The 23,411-nt window shown below is 37.6% G+C and overlaps 1 protein-coding gene and 1 long non-coding RNA gene across 5 annotated transcripts in view; one reads left to right on the top strand and one right to left on the bottom strand.

The window, feature by feature from the left end:
- Positions 1 to 13,783, top strand: part of ATP8B4 (ATPase phospholipid transporting 8B4 (putative)) — a 237,707-nt gene extending 223,924 nt beyond the window's left edge. For all 4 annotated transcript variants that reach the window (XM_077881039.1, XM_077881040.1, XM_077881041.1 and 1 more), the window contains 3 exons: positions 7,065 to 7,203; positions 9,328 to 9,458; positions 11,497 to 13,783. In XM_077881039.1, coding sequence (XP_077737165.1) covers positions 7,065 to 7,203; positions 9,328 to 9,458; positions 11,497 to 11,778 — 552 coding nt within the window. In that variant the 3' untranslated portion in view covers positions 11,779 to 13,783. The remainder of the gene's footprint in view (positions 1 to 7,064; positions 7,204 to 9,327; positions 9,459 to 11,496) is intronic.
- LOC144303191 (uncharacterized) overlaps positions 1 to 23,411 on the bottom strand; it is a 191,499-nt gene that overhangs the window by 1,241 nt on the left and 166,847 nt on the right. Inside the window, exons 5-6 of the long non-coding RNA XR_013370246.1 lie at positions 10,580 to 10,688; positions 642 to 2,668 (exon numbers count right to left, since the gene is read on the bottom strand). This is a non-coding gene — a long non-coding RNA (uncharacterized LOC144303191). The remainder of the gene's footprint in view (positions 1 to 641; positions 2,669 to 10,579; positions 10,689 to 23,411) is intronic.

Genomic DNA, 23,411 nt, shown 5'->3' with positions numbered 1-23,411 from the left:
AGTCTGTTGATATTCCTATACATCTTTTTCTCTTTTTTCTTGATCATAATTTGTTTTCTTATATGCTAGTGTAATAAGGCCAGTGCTGTCTTTTTATGTTAATTTTAGATTTAGAAGCTCTTTTCCCCATAAAGTACACAGTTTCTGTTGGATGTCATAATTACATTTCTGTTTTCTCACAAATTGAGACCACAGAAACAATTCTATTTTAAAAACATTGTTTATTCACAAAAAAAGGCAGAATTTTACAGTCTATCTTTTGAAATTTTCAAAATAAACCATTCAAAATTTCTTACTTTTTATGGTAGGGTTTTATAAGAATGATACCTGTACTTCCTCAGAGGGGATTCTTCCTTAGGATTCAAAGTAACCATTGGTCCCTCATTCAAGATGTTATGGGTGAGGTTATCTGGGTCTATTTGATTCAGGCCTAATTGGCTATTTGTCTCACTAGATCCATTCTCTGCCTCTATGTCCTCAAGGGCAACCATTGTCCTGCCCACCTAGCTTTCTCTAATGTTAACATTACCATCTTATATAACCATTGTGCAATTGTCAAAACTAGGAAATTAGCATTGGTATGATACTATTAACTGAAGTACAGATTTGATTCAAATTTCCTCAGTTTCTCCATTACTTACCTATTTCTGTTCCAGGATCTTACATTCCAGTCTTCCCTTGTGTTTCATGGCCTTGACACTTTTGAAGAGCAGTAGTCAGGTATTTTGTAGAATGTTTCTGGATTTTTCTGATGCTTTCTTAGGAACAGACTGAGATCGTGGATTTGGGGGAAGAATCACAAAAAGGTGATATGCCTTTCTTGTCATTTCCTATCAGGGAGCGTGTGATACCAGCATGACTTATTACTGGTGATGGTGACCTCGGTTACTTGTTAAGATGATGTTTTTCAGGTTTCTCCATTGTAAACTATGTTTCCCTTTTCATACTCTATTCATTAGAAGTGAGTCACTAAATCCAGCCCTATTCACTTAAGGGGAGAATTATTCTCCATTTCTTAGCAGAATTTCAAAGAATTGGTGGTCATATGTTAAAACTGTAACCATATAATCCATATAATTTAAAGTTGATATAGCAAACTGGGGCCCACAATTTGACCAAGATCACACAGTGACTGCATTGCAGGTTTAGGACTAGGATCCAGTAGTCTTATTTCCCGACTCCGTGATTTTTATTTAAGGAACTTGTGAGTGTTCCATGAAAAATGTGGGGCATTTCCTACAACACTGTTATTGGGCTACAGGGTAGTTAGGCACACTTGAGAAGCAGTAATGCATACACAGAGCTGTACTTGTAAAGATGAGGTGCTGGGTCTCACTACTTGGTGGGTGTGCCCTCTGCCATGTACAAGCTGACATCCTCTAGATCTTCTCCACATACTCCTGTCCTATAGATTTCTACTTTACCTGATTTTTCCCCGCCTTCACCCATACCCCCTACCATTAATTGTCAGTGCTGGAAGGTGCTGAAACAGCAAGGAGACTGAGGACATTTTTGGCAAGAGAACAACGTAGGAGAGATTCCAGGCTGGAGATGGAGGTCTGGAAGCAGAGTAGGTGTGAGTGAGAATAAACAGCAGTTTCCAAGTTCTGGCATGCTTTGTTTACTGCTGTACTCCAACTTAAACTGCAGTATTAGACACAAATAAGTTTTTATTGAATGGATGTAAAAGCAGAAATAGATAAAGGGAGATTAAAGTTGAGCAAAGGAAGTGAGAAGAATTTGATTGAGGTACCCGACTATCTCTCCTGTCTTAGTTACATGCCCATCTTACCCCTTACCAAAGCAGGCCTGCCCTTGGTGGGAGCCTTCAGAAATCTGTGTCATCATCACCACTATGAATGATATCATGCATTGTATTTAATCCTCTCGGTGCCACTATGTAGTAGGTATTATTGTCCCCTTTTACTGATGAAGCTCAGATGTTAAGTGACTTGCCTGAGGTCACAAAGTAAGTCCCAGATCTGGGATTGGAACCCAGACCTGACTCCAGCATTCTCTGAGGCAAAGTCTTTCATTCTACAGTAAGACCGATTAAAATGCAATTTTTCAGGATATATGAGAACAAAGATTTGACTGGACGTAAAGGAAATATCAGATACTTCCTTGTCTGTCTAGAGGAAGGAGGGGTGGAAAGAGAAAAAAGAGGAAAGAAAGAAAAAAGAAAAGAGAGAAGAAAGAGGGAAAGAGTGGAAGAAAAGCAGGCCATCTTAAAGCCAGAAGCACTGGAGTTTGGAGAAAAGAGAATCTCTAGAAGAATTAAGAAGAGAGATTAGAGTTACTGAAGGCAAACCTGGCCCACTTGCCTCGGTCAGGGTTTCTGATTTTCAGAGTAACAATAGCTCCTGTTAATTGAACATTTACTATGCAAATGAATTATTTCTCAGATAATCCCATTCTCCTGCTTAATCTTCTTCACAGTCTTCTGAAACATAAATATTATTACTATAGATAAGAAAATAGTTGTTACAGTTCAAATCACACAAAGGTGGCAGGCCAGGATTTGTACACAGATCTGATCGCAGGTTCCCAACTCCAAGTCCACGTGGACCTCCCTTCTTTACAGGCAGCAGAGGGAAGCTACAGGGAATTGATTCAATGGTCCATCTCCGTTCTTCCATGAGGGGACACCTAGGACACCAGTATCACCCTTGAATAAAGTGGGAGAGAGATTGTTTATAGATGATAAACACACAGGTCCTTTTTCAATGTGAAAACTTAAACTTGAGGAATATAGATTCCTAATTAGTGGCATTTTAGTCTTCCACTTATTTTTATTTCTCTGAAGCCCTGAAAATATCTACCATAGAATTCTCAGACCTGAGCACATAAGTGTTCATAACCATGAAAACTGCAGTTTTGGCTTCAGAGACTGCTGTCTTTAATATATAGAATAATAAGTTTCAGGAGTTTTGCGAATAAGCTCACTTTGACAGCAGCATTAATATCCTTTCCTCACTGTCTAAGCTTAACTTGTCATTGGGGTAACAACCTCCATGAAATTTCCATGGTCTATAATTACAGTTATAAATCTTATGTGTCCTGCCAATGCTATAGCCTGAAATTTAGCAGTCTCAACTTTTTAAAACACTGGGTTTTGGGTTTTTTTTTTTTTTTTTTTGGTTATTTGAGTTATATAATGCTCCTTTTAACATTTCAAATACTATAGAAATGTTTAATATAAAATGAACCACCTTCTTTTACTTCCCATATTCCCCTGGTTAACTATTATGATAACCATAGCTTAACTCCTTCCATATATTTTCTTTGCTTTGGGACACACACATATGTTCAAGAAAAAGGGAGCACAGCTAGCATATTATTCTGTAATATGCTTTCTTACTTAACAAGATACTCTAAACAGCTTTCCAAACCAACACATTCAGATCTATCTTACTCTTTTTAAAGAACTTCACAGAATTTCACAATATGGATATATAATATAATAATTTACTCATAAGCCTTCTATTGATAGACATTCAGGATGTTTCTTGTGTTGTTGCTGTTATTGAAACAATTCTACAATGCATATACTAGTACATAAATTTTATGTAATGACAGATAAATACCTAGAAATGAAATTTCTGGAGTCAGAACTAACTTTTACTGATATGATGGATAAAGAATGGTATTTTGTTTTTTTTTCATTCCTGGGTCAGAGAATACATACATTTTATGTTTCATTAATATTAACATATTACTTTCCAAAAAGGATCATAGTTACAGACAAAAGATTTATTAAAAGCTATTCAGTAACTCCAGGATTTTTAGGAGAGCAAATGAACCAGGGAGAGCCAGAGCCAAGCATAGCACCTCTGGGAGCAACACCCGGCCACATGGCTGCATTGTTGTAGTGAAACAGCTTGCCTCTGAACACACTGGGGACAGGATGCCAGGTCAGCCACAGATTTCTGAAGAACCACCATGTTTGTCAAATACTGAGAGAAATGTATTAAAATTTTCCCTTGTGATTACAATTCTTGTCAAGTTCTTACACTTCAAGGAGATTTTACCTTACATAATTTGAGACTATATTATTTGCCATATAATGGTTCTTGATTATTTGTGGGTTTTTTTGTAGCTTTTATCTTTTTTTTATGATGTTACTTAAATTTCATTTTTTTATATTATTTTTATTTCTGTTGCTTTTTTAGCCTGCATATAACTGATATATAATCTAGGCCTATCCCTTCATTTTCATTACTTTCTTATCTCATTCTATTGGTTTTTCTCCTTTGATAAGGAGTTAAACTACTCATTTTGTAATTTACGTATTTTATCTTGCTCCTTTCATGTTATTTTATGATTATCTTAAATTCTTTATTCCATTTTTTTCCTTTTCATACTTAGATGCATTATGATTTTTAAATAACTTATTTGTCATAAATAATTTACAAGTTTTACTATTGCATTCCAATTTTACTAGTGATTTCTCCCATTTTCATCAGCATTTAAATTTCTATTTCCATATTGATATACTAAAATTAAATAGTAACTATATCCTTCATCAAATGTTTCACTATCTTGATCGTCCCTTCCTCTGTCCATTTCCAAATTAAAGTTTTAGAAATGTATCTATCTACTTATTTCTCCCTCCTGTCTCCTATTCCCCTCTTATATGTTAATAATCTAGAATTTTAGTTTCAGGGTATTATTAAATGCTTCCTTAACATATTTTTTGACTGTTTCAGATTTTTTTTTTAAGTTAATACTGTAGCTTATCCTCACATTACTCATTTGGAGCCAACTATAAATTTACAAGAATCATTGCTCCCACCATTTTTATGCTTTTTGTCTTCCATTCTTTTGAAGCCTTTGCTCTATTGAATTTTTATATGCAGCAATTTCCTTGAATAATTTCTTCAGAAAAGGTACATAGGCATTATACTTTTAGGCTCAAAGCTTTCTTTTTTCCCCTTACATTTATTTTTTTTTTTAAATTATTTTTATTTATTTATGATAGTCACAGAGAGAGAGAGAGAGAGGCAGAGACACAGGCAGAGGGAGAAGCAGGCTCCATACACCGGGAGCCCGACGTGGGATTCGATTCCGGGTCTCCAGGATCGCTCCCTGGGCCAAAGGCAGCCGCTAAACCGCTGCGCCACCCATGAATCCCTTCCCCTTACATTTAAATGATACATCGGGTAGGTCTGAGATTCTTGAGTCAGAGACTTTTGCTTTAGGAACTTTGTAAATGTTGTTCCATTATACACAGTTTCAATGTAGCAGTTTGATATTAGCTTGATTCTCTTCCCTTGGTAAGTAATATATTCTCTATCTAGAAATCTATGTTCTTTGTCTTGAGGCTTCACAAATATCACCAGAATGTAACTTCTTTCTTTAATTTTCCTAGGATTTAGAGTGCCCTCTTAATCTGAAAATCTTGCTATTTGTTCACTATAGTAGAGCAGTTTTCTTCTATCCTTTCTTTAATTGTTACTTCCTTCTACTCTCTAAGATGCCTTTATTTGTATGTTGGGCTCATGGATCTGTCATCTATGGATTTTCCATTCATGTCTCATATCTTTTTGCACATGGTTTCCATTTATTCAAGTTTTTGCTCTCAGTTGTGAGATATTATTTCCATTTGTTTTTTCCAGAATATTAATTCAGTTCCCATCAGTGACTATTCTTACTTGGTTTTTCTATTGAATTTTTAAAATCAGAAATAATGCTTATTTCTTCCAGAATTTTTTTTTCTGTGATCTAATTGCATCCCCTTAAGAGTTCTCATTACATTTTTTTGGTTATATGCTTGTCTGTCTTTTCCATTAGTGCTGCCTCAATAGGAGCCACCTGTTCTTTTTTTATTTTACTTTTTTCAGTTGAATCTTCTTTAATTGGTTGTGATTTTTCTATTCCTACCCACAGATTTTTCTATTCCTACCCACATCAGGCTACTGGTGTCTCTTGATGGGGATGAATTGACAGGTGGTGGTAGTTGAAGATTTTGGCCTAATGTCTTGGCAGCCAAATGAACTGGAAAACCAGTATCTCTGCTGAGGATGGATAGCAGGGCTCTCATTCTCAGGCCTCTTGAGAGAAAGAGCTGTCTTTTTATAACCTCTGCAGTTTATATCCAAGGCTACCAATATCTTTAATGGGGCAAGATTTTTTTTTTAAAGTAAACTTTAAGTGGGAAGAGGAAGCATATCTCCATATGCAGAAAAGGATCTATTTACTATGTTAGTAGGACCCCCTCAGGAAGTGAGAAATTTGTGGTCTTGAAGCAGACTCTGCTAGAAATGCAAAACTTCACATGGACCACTTGGGGCCTGGCAGATGCAAATAATGTTGCCAGAACCTACTTGTTTTTCTCTGAAAGCTCAGGATTCATATTTGTCAATGGCTTCTTGATTCCCTGATAGGAGGCCATTTTTAGCTGTTGCCACAATGAGTTACTGGAAGAGAAAAGAGCTGTGAACATGTTCCCAGATTACCATGAATCCTCACTTCTGAATTTTATCCCAAAAGAGGATTAAGGATTTATTTATTATTAATTAAATAATTTAAGAAAAAGGATCATCAAAATGAGTAAGAATATTGATGTAAAACAGATTATATCCATGTAAAATAGTCATGTGAAAATTTATGTATAGACTATAAAATGTTGCATTGCTCACTACTGAAGTTTTTTTTTTCACAACAGAAATGCTTTAAGAGCAATTTGGAAAGTAACTTTGAAATTAGAAATCATTGTTTTCTTATTCCTCACTTAAAAGAAGGTTAACAACGACAACAAAAAACCCACAAAAATAAACAAAAAAAAGAAGGTTAACATTTTATCTCCTGATTGTGATTCAATGTTGGCAGATATATTGCATACAGATATAAGTTCTGAAGTCAGTTGTCTACCACACAGTAGTCCACCTGACTTCGGGTCAGTTCCCAGTGTTGTGCAGAAAGTAGGAGTGCCTGTGGTTGGTTAGCAGCTAGATAGGTGCAAGCATCTCCTCACAAACAGTTCTAGGGAAACATCACTCAGTAAAATGATACTCTTTTATCCTCAAAGACCTCCCCTTTACAGTCCAACTTTACATTTACAGATAGCCTTGGATACCAGTTACTGGACTGTCATTAACCATGTCTTCATCTGGGGCAGCATTGCCACTTATTTCTCCGTTTTATTTACAATGCACAGTAATGGCATCTTTGGCATCTTCCCAAACCAGTTTCCATTTGTTGGTAAGTTGAGTCCTACTATCTATGAAGGCCTAGTGTCACGCTGTCATTTATTTGTCTTTGTAATTTATTTTCTGTGTTGGGTGGGACTAGGGATGACTAATAATCTTTTCTCTAGGAATGGATTGAATCAGGCATCTGAAAATTTTCAGGTCTGAGAAGAATTCAAAAGATTGATCTCTACTATTCCTGCCAGATGTAGAAGAATTATTGTGATAGCTTCTTATAGGTTCCTAACAGCCCCAATGCAATAGATTGTCCCTTTGCAAACAAGAGGCATAGCACATATACCCTACTTGAAGGCCTGTAAAAAGTTCAGGAATAATGGAAGAGAAAGAAATCTTAGGCTCTCCCTTTTATCCCACATTATCACCATGATCACTGCCAAAGTCCACCTGTAGAACTTACCTGCACTTAGATAGGAAAGAAATGATGTGTAATTTAGAGCGGTCTAAAAATTGCTGGATATTAGTCTAAAAGTGGCACAAAGAGTAGCCTCTATAGTTAGACAGCCAGGGCTCAGGTGTCAGCTCTGCCATTTAAATGCTGCATGTACATGGAAATATTTAAATTGCACCACTCTTACTTAATATGTAACATTAATACTCTGCCAAAAGACTGCAACCACATAGAAACATGATGGTTATGAATAAGAATAAGCATATTATGAAAGAAAGACACAACTATTTTTAGGGAGTTTTTTTCTTTTTTCTTTTTATTTTCTTCCTTTTTTTTTTTCTTTTGGTTGCCAAATCTGAAAGTTCAGTGCGTTGACGAGAAGACTTCTAGTCCTAAGAGAGCATTTTAGCACACATAATGAGACTGGAATGCCTCAATTGGAGAAAGTAGTTTGTGTGGGGACCACTCTTTCCAACTAAGCACATGCCATTCCAGGAATTAATTACTGAGCTCCAATGAGACTTCTCAAAAGTTAGATCAACATTGGGGTTTAAGAAAAAAAATTTCCTTAGTAGCCAGCAGCAAGCAGGAGTTTGGTTTTAAAATGAAGCTTATTTTCTCAGCCATGCCTGGCGGTACTAAGCTTCAAGGAGCTCAAAGAGACTTTTAACTTATTGAGTCAAATTTGTTTCTGCCCAGGCAACTGTATTCTACCATTCTTGGTGGGCAGAGTTTATCCTCCAAGCCAGAAAATGCAGACATACCAATCAGTAGTCAAGCCTTCATACCCAAAACACATTCAAATGGTATTAACACTTTAGTTTTGGGAGAGGAGACCTAGATAATTGGAGGTATTGCGGCAAATCTCTAGAAAACCAACAGGGACAGAAGTTTATTTTGGTGATATAAATAGGGTTGACATGTTCCTGTAGAATTTGCCTGTCTGCTTAACTGACCGTTATTGCTTTGTTTAAACAAACATCCCAGTATATGAGGTGTGAGTATCAAGTAAGTAAACTGGCTTCAGACTTTGGAATGAGTTTCACCACAGTATTGCACTAGCCTGTTGGATGGCTGCATCAACAGTCTGCCAGTGAGAGGAACGCTCTTTTCACAAATCCAAGAGCATCTCTGATCTCCTTGGAACCTTGAGTTCTTCAAAACTCAGTGAATGTCAGAGAGATCAGCGAGTCTGCCTTTGAGGCAGGTTTTCTGAGGCTACTGCCTGAATTGTCAAGGTTGGCCTGTAATAGATAAAGCTCTCCTTTTATGGCATAGCCAGTCACCAAGACCATTGAGATTGTACCTGCACCACAGACATATATTGTGTAGTTTTGATATGGCAATTTTATTCAAGAACCTATAAGAGCGAATGTGCCTTTTAAAAATAATGGCTGCTTTGTAGTCGAGGGATCTTGAGGCTCAGTGAGAGAATTCTATTTTATGAGTGAAGCTGGACTGAGTCTAGATCAGAGAACACTGGGCTCTGATTGGCTATCTCCAAGTGATGGGGCCATGAAGCAGTTCCCAAGGGTGATAATACCACTCTTGCCTTCTCATTGCCTCTGAACATACTATATACCAGGGAAGATGCCTAGTGGTGTTCTCCTTAGGTAGCCCAAACTTCACCATTTCAAAAAAAGACCTTATGAGAATAGACAAGGAGCCTATTCATTCAATAATTCAGCATATTTTTGTATAATTATGTATATTTTTCATTAATAATAGGAAATGCACGGCATTCTTTGACCCAGAAGTGCATCTGGCTTGTTATTCTCTTAACAACAGTGGCTTCAGTTATGCCTGTGGTGGTATTCCGATTTTTAAAGGTGGATTTATTCCCGACCCTGAGTGACCAGGTATGTGGCAGTGCTTATAAATACTTGAAGAGTTAGTTTTTGGCTCTTGGAATCATGTTCTTCTGTGCCTGATTTGGAAGCACGGGAAAGGGCTAACGAACTTCCCACTGGAAACATCCATAGACATACGATATCCCATACCATAGATGGAATTGCTCACAACTGAACATACTAGTTTTGTGAATGTTAATGAAGATAAATGTCTAGACTAAATGGGGGTACAGAGTCATGAATTACAAGTTAGGTTGGGCATTTCTAAAAGTTGACTTTTGGGGCACCTGGGTAGCTCAGTCCGCTAAGCATCTGCCTTTGGCTCAGGTCATGACCCCTCGAGTCCTGGGATAGAGCCCCACATCCAGCTCCCTGCTTCTCCCTCTGTCCCTCCCCCTGCTTATATGTGCTCTCTCTCTGTCAAATAAATAAATAAATCTTTTTAAAAAATAAAAGTTGACTTTAAAAAAAGAAGCTTACTGGTGGCATTTTGGACAACTGTTGTAAGGCAAAGGCAAACTATGAGGAAAGTTATCGACATGGGGTCAAGTAAAGAGTAGAGTAAAAGAGGGACAAAGTATGAGGTGAAGGGACTATAAATTTTTGTAGAAGTGTAGTAGCTGATTCAAAAACATAGGGAGATGCCACCTTCTGAACAGATTAAGAAAGGGAAAAGCACCATGATGACTGGATTGAAAAACTATGAAGTTGAAAGGAAAACAGAACAGATTGTAGAAATTCTTAAAGAGCACATATTTCATGAGGAGAGTAGTAGAAACAAGACAATCTCAAGTTAGGTCTGGACCCAGACAGAGAGAAAAGGAGAGGGACACCTGTGTGGCTCAGTGGTTGAGCTTCTGCCTTCGGCTCAGGGTGTGATTCCAGGTCTGGGGATTGAGTCCCACATCCGGCTCCCTGTGAGGAGCCTGCTTCTCCCTCTGCCTATGTCTCTGCCTCTCTCTCTCTCTGTGTATCTCACGAATAAATAAAATCTTTTAAAAAAAGAAGAGAAAAAGGAGAAAGAAAGGGGAGACACTCATTTGTAGTCACATCATGAGAAGGGGCAGACACTGGTGGGATGGTGACCAGACCAATGATACTGAGACGAACTGAGGCAGAATGTCCCTTACCAGGATATCCTCCACATTCTGAGTCCAAAACATGCAAAGATTCCTTCTGATATGATTCACAGATTCCCCTGTTAGGTCTGTCCTTTTCCTTTGGCTCCATGAGCTCATTCTGAAATAAACCCAGAAAATGATGGATGAGCTGAAGGAAGGAAGATGATACTCATTTCTTCCAGTGTGTAGTCAGATCATGATTTTCTGTTTTTAATGGCTTTCTCCTGACCTCAAAGTCAGACTCCATGAGATCAGCCGAATCAGAGAACAGGGTGGCTTGCACCAAACCTTGGGTCTTTCTCTCCTCATTTCATAAGGGAAATGAAAGAAATGTTGGAAACTCACCCAAATGATGTTGAGTTCTTTAAAGGTCTGTATAAAAAAATCCAAAAGAAATCAAAACCCTGAAAATCTCATGATATACTGACCTACCACAAGAGCTGGGAATTTCTGACTCTAATTTTCTAAATTTTCTTAGTCCAGTTACTACTGACTATTGGATCTTGAGATTCTCTAAGAGGGAAACTGGGGGGATTGGGGGGATTAGGATTATAGATGGTTATACTGACTGTGTTTGGATGGTGCATGTTAGAAAATCGTTCTGTACCTACTCTTTTAAGATGGATGTAGAAGATGAACACAATAATGAAATTTGTCTTAACACTTCTTGCTCATTGAATAGTCTGTTGGTAGTAATAAAAACTGACCGGTGCCCATTGTAACCTTTTGGTTGGAAAAATCCTTGGTTTTTTTTTTTTTTTTTTTTTTTTTTTTTTTTTTGTGAAACACCTCCTTTTACAATGAAGGTAAGTATTTTGTTATTGTTGATCTTTCTACTGAAAAAGCTTTCTCTTAATAAAGTGGCCCAGGGCCTGGAATCTGTCATTTGGATACATAATCTCACTCTGACTCTCCTTCCTCTCCAGATCCGTCAGAGGCAAAAATCTCAAAAGAAGGCAAGACCCTTACGTAGCCAAAGACCTCAGACTCGCAGGTCAAGCTCAAGAAGGTCTGGATATGCTTTTGCTCACCAAGAAGGCTATGGAGAGCTTATCACATCTGGAAGAAATATGCGAGCTAAAAATCCACCCCCAGCATCAGGGTTGGAAAAGACACCGTATAATAGTACTAGCTGGATTGAAAATTTATGTAAGAAAACCACAGACACAGTGAGCAGCTTTAGCCAGGATAAAACAGTGAAACTGTGAGTCAAGATGAATTTGAACCACATAGTTACTTTTCACTTCAGCCGAAGCTGAAATTCAGCTGGCTCAAGCATTTGTGATCAGGGGCGGGGGGGGGGGGGGGGGGGCAGATTGCCTCACTTAATTTAAATCTGTGGTAGACAGCTGCCAGTGCCCCCCAAATAGGAGTGCACTCTATGGGGAAACCAGGCCAGATGGTCACTGTCTAAATTGTGATTTGTTGGATAAAGGCCACACAATACAAGCAGAGGTTTTTTGTCAACCTACATACCAACTGACCTAAACTTTGGAATCTTATTTATGGAGAAAAACTTGTAAATTGGCATATATGTTGAATGGATCTTCAAGTGGATAAAAGGGTGCATTCCGAAGGTAAACATCCCAGCTGTGAAAAGCATGCTTGTTGGCAGATCAACACATATATGTGAGATCAACCTTTCCTGAGATATATTTTTAAGATGTACAATGTATACCATGGTGCTTTCAGACTAAGAGCACCTTGTGGCTCTCTAGTCTTAATATCTACTACCTGTGTGTTCAGCCAGGACAACACATCACCTTTATGACCTGAAGAATAGAAAAACATGTTGGTGTTCCTCACTTTTTTTTTTTTTTTTTTTTTTTACTGGTCTAAAGACAAAGTAGATCAGAGCATCTTTACAGTGGGATAAACTGGGAATTTGGTCAAATGTATTCACAAAGCTCTCAGGGACATGTTCATGAAATGTCCAAGACAGGCTCTCTAGTAAGTATTCTAAACACCTTCCAATGACCTGTATAACAGCTTCAGTAGTAACTTACCCTGCATCATACAGAACCATTAATGAAACCAGCATAGCACTGGAATTACACACTGTAATGATAACATTCCGAGTACTGTATGGGCAAATACTTTTAGTATTTCCAATTTTAAAAAGTTCAGATTTGAAACCTAACAAATTAATAAACTCTTCAGTCACTATTTAAATACTCAGGCTTAGGTCATTCATAGTTAGTTGCTTTTGATATTTAGCTGTCATGCTTATAATTCAAATATAAACATATGTAAAGTTCATTTTCTGGAAATGTTCCAAAGCAGATTTTCAGTCCACGTGAGAGACACCAGTGTAGTTCCTGTAAAAAGAATTCAGGCAGATTTGTGTTCAGACTCCAGCTCTAATGACTTCTTATCTCTATCACCTTGGGCAGATAACGTGCCTCCTATGAGACTCACTTTCTTCCTCTGTAAATGAGGATATACTACCTACCTCATGTGGTTGTTTGAGGATTATCAAAGCACAGATTCATAAATCATCGAAAACATAATTCTCATATGAATGGAGTGCTTCTTAACTCATCATCAGGATAACAGCAATTTGAAGAGATTGTGAAGAATTGGAATTTAATCAGTAGCAAAGGCCTTGACGAAATGAGATTGCAAAGTAAGATATTAAAACTGGTTAGCATCCTACAGAGAAATATAACTATCACCCTGGAGGTAAATTTTTCTATCAGAAAATACAAATAAGACATCATTATGCTTTATCAATTTTCTACAATTCAACATGCAACTTTACAAGGTCCTTAATCTGGTCTCTGTTGAATTATTATTCAAAGGTATCTTTCCCAAGTTCAGATGTCTCTTGGGTGGGTTGGATGGGTAATAGCCTAGCATGATATTAATAGATGACACAATCTTTGTTTTCTTTTTGTTGTTTTTGGTTTTGTGTGGGTTTTTTTTTTGTTGTTGTTTTGTTTTGTTTTTTTGATGGGGGAGAGTATGACCATACTTTCCTAGTCAGAGATAATTTTTCCTGAATGGGATCAAATAATATATATGTATAAAACCGTAACACAGTGTTTTAATCATAGTAAATACTCATAGATACTCCCTTTCCCCACATGCCTGTATGGACTTACCCAGATACTAGTTTTCAGTGTCAAACTTATCTTTAGTTTCACTGTGTTTGCTTGCCTTTTGTGACATTTTTGAAAGATTTGAAAACCTTCAGTAAATATTTTGGCACTACTGGTGTTTGATGTTGTATGTCTTCTTTATTGGAAACTCAGGGGAGATTATTTTAGTTGCAGTATAATTAACATTCAGTGTCATATTAGTTTCAGCTGTACAATATAGTGATTCAACAATTCTATACATTACTCAGTGCTCATCATGAGGAGTGTACTCTTATCCCCATTACCTATTTCACCCATCCCCTCACTCACCTCCCCTCTGGTAACCATTATTTTGTCACTATAGTTAAGAGTCTGTTTTTTGGTTTGTCTCATTTTTTTCTTTGTTGGTTTATTTTATAAATTACATGTATTAGTGAAATCATATGATGTTTGTCTTTATCTGACTTATTTCTTTTTTTTATCTGACTTATTTCACTTAACATTTTGCCCTCTAGATCCATCCATCCATGTTGTTGCAAATGGCAAGATTTCATTCTTTAAATGGCTGAATAACATTCCATTGTGTGTGTGTGTGTGTACACGCACACTTATCTATTCATCTATCAATAGATATGTGGGCTAATTCCATAATTTGAGTATTATAAATAATGTAAACAAACATAGGGGTGCATGTATCTTTTCATATTAATGTTTTTATATGCTTTAGGTAAATATCCAATAGTGGAATTACTGGATCATACAATAATTCTATTTTTTATTTTTATTAAGTTTTATTTTAATTCCAGTATAATTAACAGTATTATATTAGTTTCATGGGTATAATATAGTGATTCAACAATTTCACATAACACCTGGTGATCATCACAAATACACTCCTCAATCCCCACCACCTATTTCACCTCCCCTCTGTGAACCATCAGTTTGTTCTCTATAGTTGAGTCAATTTTTTTTCATCTTTTCTTCCCTTTGCTCACTTGTTTTCTTAGAATCCACATATGAGTGAAATCATATGGTATTTGTCTTTCTCTAACTTATTTCATTAGCATTATAGATCCACCAATACTGTTGCAAGTGGCAAGATTTAATTCTTTTTATGGCTGAGTAATAGTCTATTGTGTGTGTGTATGTATGTATCATACCCTCTTTATCCATGCATGTACTAATGGACATTTGGGTTACTTCTATAATTAGGCTATTGTAAAAAAAAAATGCTGGTAAACACACAGGAGTGCATGGATCCCTTTGAATTAGAGTTTTTGTATTTTTCAGTTTTTAAATACCCAGTAGTGCAATTATTGGATTACAGAGTAGTTCTCTTTTTAAATTTTTGAGGAAACTCCATACTGTTTTCCACAGTGGCTGCACCCCGCCATGCATTCCCGCCATGCAATGCCCGGGTTGCATTCCCACCAACCGTGCAAGAGGGTTCCTTTATCTCCACATCCTCATCAAAACTTGTTTCTTGTGTTTTGATTTTAGCCTTTCTGACAGATATAAGGTGCTATCTTATTGTAGTTTTGATTTGCATTTCCCTGATAATAAGTGATTTTGATTAGTTTTATTTTTGCTGTTTTTGCAATTGCTTCAGATCTATCTAGAAAAATATTGCTACAGTTAATGTCTGACCAATTACTGTCTGTGCTCTCTTCTAGGATTTTTATGGTTCCAGGTCTAACATTGGGTCCTTGGTCCAATTTTAGTTTATTTTTGTGTATGGTGTAAGAAAGTGGTCCAGTTATATTGCTTTACATGTAGCTGTCCAGTTTTCCCAACATCATTTGTTAAAAAGACTACTTTTTAGTTCCCTCATTGCATAATCTTGTGATTTCTTTGGGTTTTCTTTAATTTCTTTCATTTGCATTTTATCGTTTTCGGAGTACAGGTCTTTTACCTCTTTGGCTAAGTTTATTCCTAGGTACTTTATTATATTTGGTGCAATTGCAAGTAGGACTGTTAATTTCTCTTTCTGATTCTTCATTGTTAGTACATACCAATGCAACAGATTTCTGTACATTGATTTTGTATCCTATGACATTACTGAATTCATTTATCAGTTCTACCAGTTTTTAGGGTTTTCCATACATAGTATCATATTAACTGCAAATTGTGAAAGTTTTACTTCCTCTTTACCAGTTTGGGTACCTTTTCTTTTTGTTGTCTGACTGCTGTGGCTACGACTTGCAATACTATGTTGAAAAGATGTGGTGAGAGTGGATATCCTTGTCTTGTTCCTGATCTTGGGGCAAAAACCTTCAGTTTTTCACCATCAAGTATGACGTTAGCTGTGGATTTTTCTTAGATGACCTGTATTATGTTGAGGTATGTTCTCTCTAAATCTACTTTGTTAAGGTTTTTTATCATGAGTGGTCTTGTGCTTTGTCAATTGCTTTTTCTGCTTCTATTGAAATGATCATACGGTTTTTATATTCCCCTTATTGATGCAATGCATATGTATCACATTGATTTGTGGATACTGAGCCACCCTTGCATCCCAGGAATAAATTCCACTTGATCAATGAATTTTTTAATGTACTGTTGGATGTAGTTTGCTAATATTTTTAGGATTTTTGCATCTATGCTCATCAGAGATATTGTTGTGTAGTTCTCTTCGTTTGTAGTGTCTTTATCTGGTTTTGGAGTCAGGGTAATGCTGGCCTCAGAATAAATTTGAAAGCTTGCTTTCCTCTCCTACTTTTTTTGGAATAGTTTGAGAAGAACAGGTATTAATACTTCTTTAAATGTGTGATAGAATTCATCTGTGAAGCTGTCTGGTCCTGAACTTTTGCGTTTTTTCTTGTTTTTTGATTACTGATTTAATTACATTGCTGGAAATCAGTCTGTTCATATTTTCTATTTCTTCTTGGTTTCAGGTTTTGGGAGGTTATATATTTCTAGGAAATTATCCATTCCTTCTAGGTTGTCTAATTTGTTGACATATAATTTTTCATAATATTCTTCTATGATCCTTTCTATTTCTGTGGTGTCCACCATTAGGTCTCTTCTTTCATTTCTGATTTTAAGTTCTTTGTCTCTTTTTTTTGAGTGTGGCTAAAGGTTTATCAGTTCTATTGATCTCTTCAAAGAACCACCTCCTGGTTTCACTGATCTATTGTTTTGTGGGGTTTTTTGTTTTGTTTTTTTAGTTTCTATTTCTTTTAAGATTTTATTTATTTGAGAGACAGAGCAACAGCACGAGGCAGGGAGGAGTAGAGGGAGCAGGGAGCCTGACGCAGGGCGCAATCCCAGGACCCCAGCATCATGACTTGAGCTGAAGGCAGATGCTTAACTAACTGAGCCACTTAGGCAACTCATCTATTTCATTTATTTTTGCATTAATGTTTATTATTTCCTGTCTTTTCTGCTCTTGTATTTTGCTTGCTTTTCTTCTATTACCTCCCTTGGGATTAAGTTTAGGTCGTTTGAAATTTTCTTACTTCTTGAGGTAGGCCTTTTTTTCTTTCTTTTTTCTTCTTCTTTTTTTTTTTTTTTTTTGGCTATATTCTTGCCTCTTAAGACTGCTTTTGCTACATCTGAAAGATTTTTAATCACTTTGTTTTCATTTTAACTTATCTCCGTGTATTTTTAATTTTTTTCTTTGATTTCTTGGTTGACCCATTCATTGTTTAGTAGCATATTATTTAACCTCCATGTATTTGTGGGTTTTTTTCAGACTTTTTATCATGGTTGATTTCTAGATTCATAGTGTGCAATCAGAAAAGAGGCATGGCATGACATTGATATTTTATAGTTTGCTGAGACATATTTTGTAGCCTAATAGAGGATCTATTTTGGAGAATGCTCCTTGTGCACTTGAGAAGAAGGTGTACTCTGTTGTTTTAGGATGGAATGTTCTGAATATATCCGCTTCATCTATCTAGTCCAATATGTCATTCAAAGTCATGGTTTCCTTGTTAATTTTGTTTGGATGATCTACTCATTAATGTAAGTGAAGTGCTTTTTTTAAATTTATTTTTTATTGGAGTTCAATTTAAGTGAAGTGCTTAAGTACCCTACTATTACTGTATTACTATCAATTACTTCCTTTGTGCTATTAGGGGCTTTATATATTTGGGTGCTCCTGTGTTGGGTGCATAAATATTTACAGTTGTTATATCTTCTCGTTGGATTGTTCCCTTTATGATTATATAGTGTCCTTTGTTGTTACAGTCTTTGTTTTTAAAGTCTATTTTGTCCAGTAGAAATACTCCTACCTCAGATTTCCTTTCACTTCCATTTTGCATTATCTTTGGGTCTGGAATGACTCTTTTGTAGGCAGCATATAGATAGATCTTGCTTTTTTAACAATTCTGTCACCTTACATCTTTTGATTGCAGTGTGTAAGCCGTTTACATTCAAAGTACTTACTTGGTTTGTACTTATTGCCATTTTACTACTTGTTTTATTTTGGTTTTTGTAGTTCTCTGTTTCCTTCTTTTGCTCTCTTCTCTCAGAGTTGGCTGGTTTTCCTTAATGATATAATTGGACTCTTTTCTCTTTATTTTTTGTATATCTATTATAAGTTTTTTATTTATGGCTCCCATTTGGTTTATTTATGGTATCTTATGCCTACAGGAGTTGATATCAGGTTGATGGTTGCTTAAATTAAAATCCATTCTTTACTCCTTTCACCTCCCATGTTTGGGTATATGGTGTTACATTTGATATCCTTTTATTTCATGAATGCCTTGGCTGATTTTTATAGATATAATTAAGTTTACTGCTTCTGTGTTTCCTACTTGTCTTACTCTTACTTTTTCCTTTCTACTCACCTGTCTTCTTTAACATTTCTGGTAGGTCTGGTTTAGTGGTGAGTTCCTTTAACTTCTGTTTGTGTGGGAAGCTCTTTACCTCTTCTTCCACTTTCAATGATAGCCTTGCTGGATAAAGTATTCTTGGTTGTAGGTTTTTTTTTTTTTCCTGGCATTTTGAATATATCATTGCACTCCCTTGTAGCCTTCAAAGTTTCTACTGAAAAATTAGTGGAAAGCCTCATGAAGTTTCCCTTGTATGTAATGATTTTCATGTGCTGCTTTAAAATTCTTTGCAATTGAATTGCTATGTATGTTGGTGTGGACCTCTTTGGATTGATGTTGACAGTTCTCTGTCTCTCCTGGATCTATATTTCTATTTCTTTCCCCAGATTCAGGAATTCTCAGCTGTTATTTCTGAAAATAAAATTTCCCTCTCCTCTCTCTTCTTAGTCTGGGATCCCTATAGAGTGAATGTTACTGTGCTTGATGGTGTCCTGAGTTCCCTAAGTCTATTCATCTTGATTGCTTTCCATTACTGTATCCTCCAGGTCATGATCCAGTCTTCTGTTTCCTGTAGTCTACTGTTCATTCCATCTACTATATTTTTAATTTCATTTATTGAGTTCTTCATCTCTGATTGGTTCTTTTTTGTTTGTTTCTCACTGAGGTGGTTCACTCTTTTCTCAGGTCTCATGAGTATCTTTATGACTATTACTTTAAATTCTCTACTAGGCATAGGCATCTCCATTTCACTTAGGACTCTTGCTCTGATTTTGTCCCCTTCTTTCATTTGGGACATAATCCTCTGTCTCCTCATTTTGTCTGGCTGTGTCTGCTTCTTTGTGTTGGAAAGTCAGCTACACCTCCTGTTCTTAAAAGTAGTGGGCTAATGAAGAGGTCCCACAATGCCCCGCAGTGTCCCCTGTTCACCAGAAGATGGCACTTCAGGGGCATCTCCTATCTATATTGTGTGTACCTTAATATGGCCTGCAATCCAGTCATCTGTGTACTGTGGTCAGGGTTTGGTCCCTGGGGTCACCTTGACCTGAGTCAACCAGGTGTTTACCAAAGATGCAGTAGCACTGAACTGCAGGGCATTTTCCCTGTATTGTCTCCTGAGAAGCTATCACTGGTGGGTGGGGTCCGCAATCAAACCAGATGGGTTTGTGTTGGATGAGTGTGTGTTGTTATCTTCCCCTCTCTCTGGGGAGCAGGAATTACTTTGGAATGGTGCTGGTCCCTGCCAGGGCTGCTTGCACATTACTAGGCTCATGGCACTGCTTTGGGATGGGCTTCAGGTAAGGACATATGGAGGGGGAAAAATCTACAGGAGAATGCCAGAGTGGAGAATTCAATGTTAGCAAGGTTTGTGCAGGTTTGCTGTGGGAGGGGACTGGGAGACAAAGGTTGGATGGAGGCAGCATGTCTGCAAAACAATGTGGGGGTAGGACATGCTGCTGGCAAGTTAGGTAGCATGTGTTGGTGCAGCCTTGGTTTCTTCAGGTGTCTGTGTCTAGGCTATGGGGCAGGGGAGATAAATGGTACTTGCCAGCTCCTTTGTTCCTGGAAGTCTCCCAAGGATCCCTGTCCTTCCAAAAATATGCTCTGAGGTTAGTAAACAAATTTCATTCCCTATTTCCCAGATGTTTTTCAAGTTGCTGTTTCTATGCTATATCTCTACCGGCCTAATTATCATGTTCTCTCTTTAATGATGAGGACTCATTTTCTTCTTTCCCTCCCATGTCCCCTAGAGCTGAGCCTGCTGATTTTAAAGTTTTGGGTGTTAAGACCCACTGATTGTAAGAACTGGTGAAATTTGACCTTTCTGGCTTTCAAAACCAAATGATATAGGGATTTGTCTTTCCTGTGCCTGGGTTTGGGTCTTTTTCTTTACCCTCTCTGTGCCCCATTTCCTCCCACAGACAGTCCTGCGGGTCAGTTTACTTCCTGACTGCATCTCCAGCCTTCCTACCCTCTTAAATGTGTCTTCTTCTCTACATTTATCTGTGATTAGTCTTGTTCTGCTAACAATGAGGTCATTTTCTGGGCTATTTACACTAACATGGGTGTTATCTAGTTGTATCCATGGGACAAAGTAAGCTTAGAATCCTCCTAGTACAGTCTTACCTCGAAATCCTCCAGAATGTTCATGTTAAACTCATTTTTAGGAAGGGGAAATGGGAATTGTTAAAAAGGATAGGTAGAGAGGAGTCCAAGATGATGGAGTAAGAGACCTTAGTTTTGTCTGGTTCCAGGAATTCAGCTAGATAACTATCAAATCATTCTGAACACCTGCAAACTCAACCGGAGATCTAAGAAAAGAATAGCTCCAACTCTACAAATAGAAAAGTGACTACTTTCTGCAAAATAGGAGATGAGGAGAAATGAATCCAAGGCAATATATGGGAGGATAGATGGCAGGGGGAGGGAGCCTCCAGGAGCCAGCACTGGAAAGTGATATAACAGTGGAGCACAAAATCGGAACTTTTAGAATCTGCTCCAGTGAGGGATGTTCCAGCCTGAAAAATGTGCAAGTGGCTAAGCAGGCTGGAATCCTAGGTGGGACCGTATGATCTTGGGATCCCTGGGGTCACAGGAAGACTGGGGTGCCTGAGTATGGCAGAGTTCCCAGGCATCAGAGTGGGGAAGCTGGCTGCAATAAGCAAGCCCAGGAGAGGGTTGTCAGCTTAGGGGTGCCATAAACCTCAAACCACAGCATGGTGGGGTGATCACTCCCTGAGCAGGGGCCCAGCAAGTGGCAGAATTGCCACAAGACTCCACCCTCCCCCAGGAGGAACAGCATGGGTGTGAGCTGCAGGAGTCTGCAGGGTTTAGAGACTCAAAGCCAGGTTGCATGCCTGAGATAGAAATGCTCAGTCACAGGCTGAGCACATTGTGCAGACCAAGACCAGGGAGACAGGAGTGATTGACTGCTTTTCCCTGAGGGTGGACTGGGCCCTGAGCTCTCTGCTCAGAGGCTGGAGATTGAGATGCCATCATTTTTATCCTCATCCTCTAAAGCAGAGTGGAAAGCCTTCAGGGACAAAATCCACAAAGAGCAACCTGGACAAGATTATTTAGCCTGGCCCCCTGGCAAGGGTGGTACAATTCACCTAGGGCAGAGATACCTGGGAATCAGTGCAACAGGCCCTTTCCCCAGTTCAGCAAGAATATCCTTCAAGACCAAGTCTACCAATCATAGACAACTGCAAAACTCCAGCACTAGGAGAAAATAATATATAGAATTCACGGGGTTTTCTCCTTTTTCAATAAATTTAATTTTCATTTTTACAGTTTTTTTTTTCATTTTTCCCATTGATTCTTTTTTTAAATTTTTTGTTATTGGATTTCAATTTGCCAACATATAGCATATCCCAGTGCTTATCCCATCAAGTGCCCCCCTGAGTGCCCATCACCCAGTCACCCCAACCCCTGCTCACCTCCCTTTCCACTATCCTTTGTTTGTTTCCCAGAGTTAGGAGTCTCTCATGTTCTGTCTCCCTTTCTGGTATTTCCCACTCATTTTTTCTCCTTTCCCCTTTATTCCCTTTCACTATTTTTATATTCCCTGTATGAGTGAAACCATATAATGTTTGTCCTTCTCTGATTGACTTGCTTCACTCAGCATAATACCCTCCAGTTCCATCCACATTGTAGCAAATGGTGGATATTTGTCGTTTCTAATGGCTGAAGAATATTCCATTGTATACATAGACCACATCTTCTTTATCCATTCATCTTTCGACGGACACTGAGGCTCCTTCCAGTTTGGCTATTGTGGACATTGCTGCTATAAATATTGGGGTGCAGGTGTCCCAGCGTTTCACTGCATCTGTATCTTTGGGGTAAATCCCTAGCAGTGCAATTGCTGGGTCGTAGGGCAGGTCTATTTTTAACTCTCTGAGGAACCTCCACACAGTTTTCCAGAGTGGCTGCACCAGTTCACATTCCCACCAACAGTGCAAGACGGTTCCCCTTTCTCCACATCCTCTCCAACATTTCTGGTTTCCTGCCTTGTTAATTTTCCCCATTCTCACTGGTGTGAGGTGGTATCTCATTGTGGTTTTGATTTGTATTTCCCTGATGGCCAGGGATGCAGAGCATTTTCTCACGTGCTTGTTGGCCATGTCTATGTCTTCTTTGGTGAAATTTCTGCTCATGTCTTTTGCCCATTTCATGATTGGATTGTTTGTTTGCTGTTGAGCTTAATAAGTTCTTTATAGATCTTGGATACTAGCCCTTTATCTGATAAGTCATTTGCAAATATCTTCTCCCATTCTGTAGGTTGTCTTTTAGTTTTGTTGACTGTTTCTTTTGCTGTGCAGAAGCTTTTTATCTTATTAAGTCCCAATAATTCATTTTTACTTATGTTTCCCTTGCCTTCATAGCTGTATCTTGCAAGAAGTTGCTGTGACCAAGTTTCATTCTATCCTTTCACTGTATTTACTTTTATTTTTGTATGAATGAAGGTTTTTCTTTCTTTACAATTTTGGGATCTAGTTTTCTAGCAAACAGACAAAAATACAGGATTCAGCGTATTATTGCTCTGTTCTGTCCACCTGTCTGATTATATCTTCTTTTTAAAAATTTTTAAATTTTATTTTCTGTTTTGGTTCTCTTCTGATTTGTTTAGTGTATATTTCTTTGGGGTCATTATTGCTATTTTAGTATTTTGTTCTCTCATTCATGTATTCTTCTCTGGACAGAATGACAAGACAGAAAAACTCACTTCCAAAAGAAAAAGAATAAGAGGCAGCACCTAATCAGTATGGACATAAGTAAGATGTCAGAACTAGAGTTCAGAAGAATGATTATAAAGATACTAGCAGGGCTTGAAAAAAAGCAGAGAAGACACTAGAGAATCCCTTTATGGAAAAATAAAAGAACTAAAATCTAATCAAGTTGAAATAAAAAAGGTTATTAATGAGCTGGAATAAAAAATGGAGGCTCTAACTGCTAGGAGAAATAAAGCAGAAGAGAGAATTAGTG

This window comes from Canis aureus, chromosome 32 (genome assembly GCF_053574225.1).
Source record: "Canis aureus isolate CA01 chromosome 32, VMU_Caureus_v.1.0, whole genome shotgun sequence".
Taxonomy (NCBI): Eukaryota; Metazoa; Chordata; class Mammalia; order Carnivora; family Canidae; genus Canis; species Canis aureus.
Note: the sequence above shows the minus strand (reverse complement) of the source record. Positions and strands in the feature narration are given on the sequence as shown.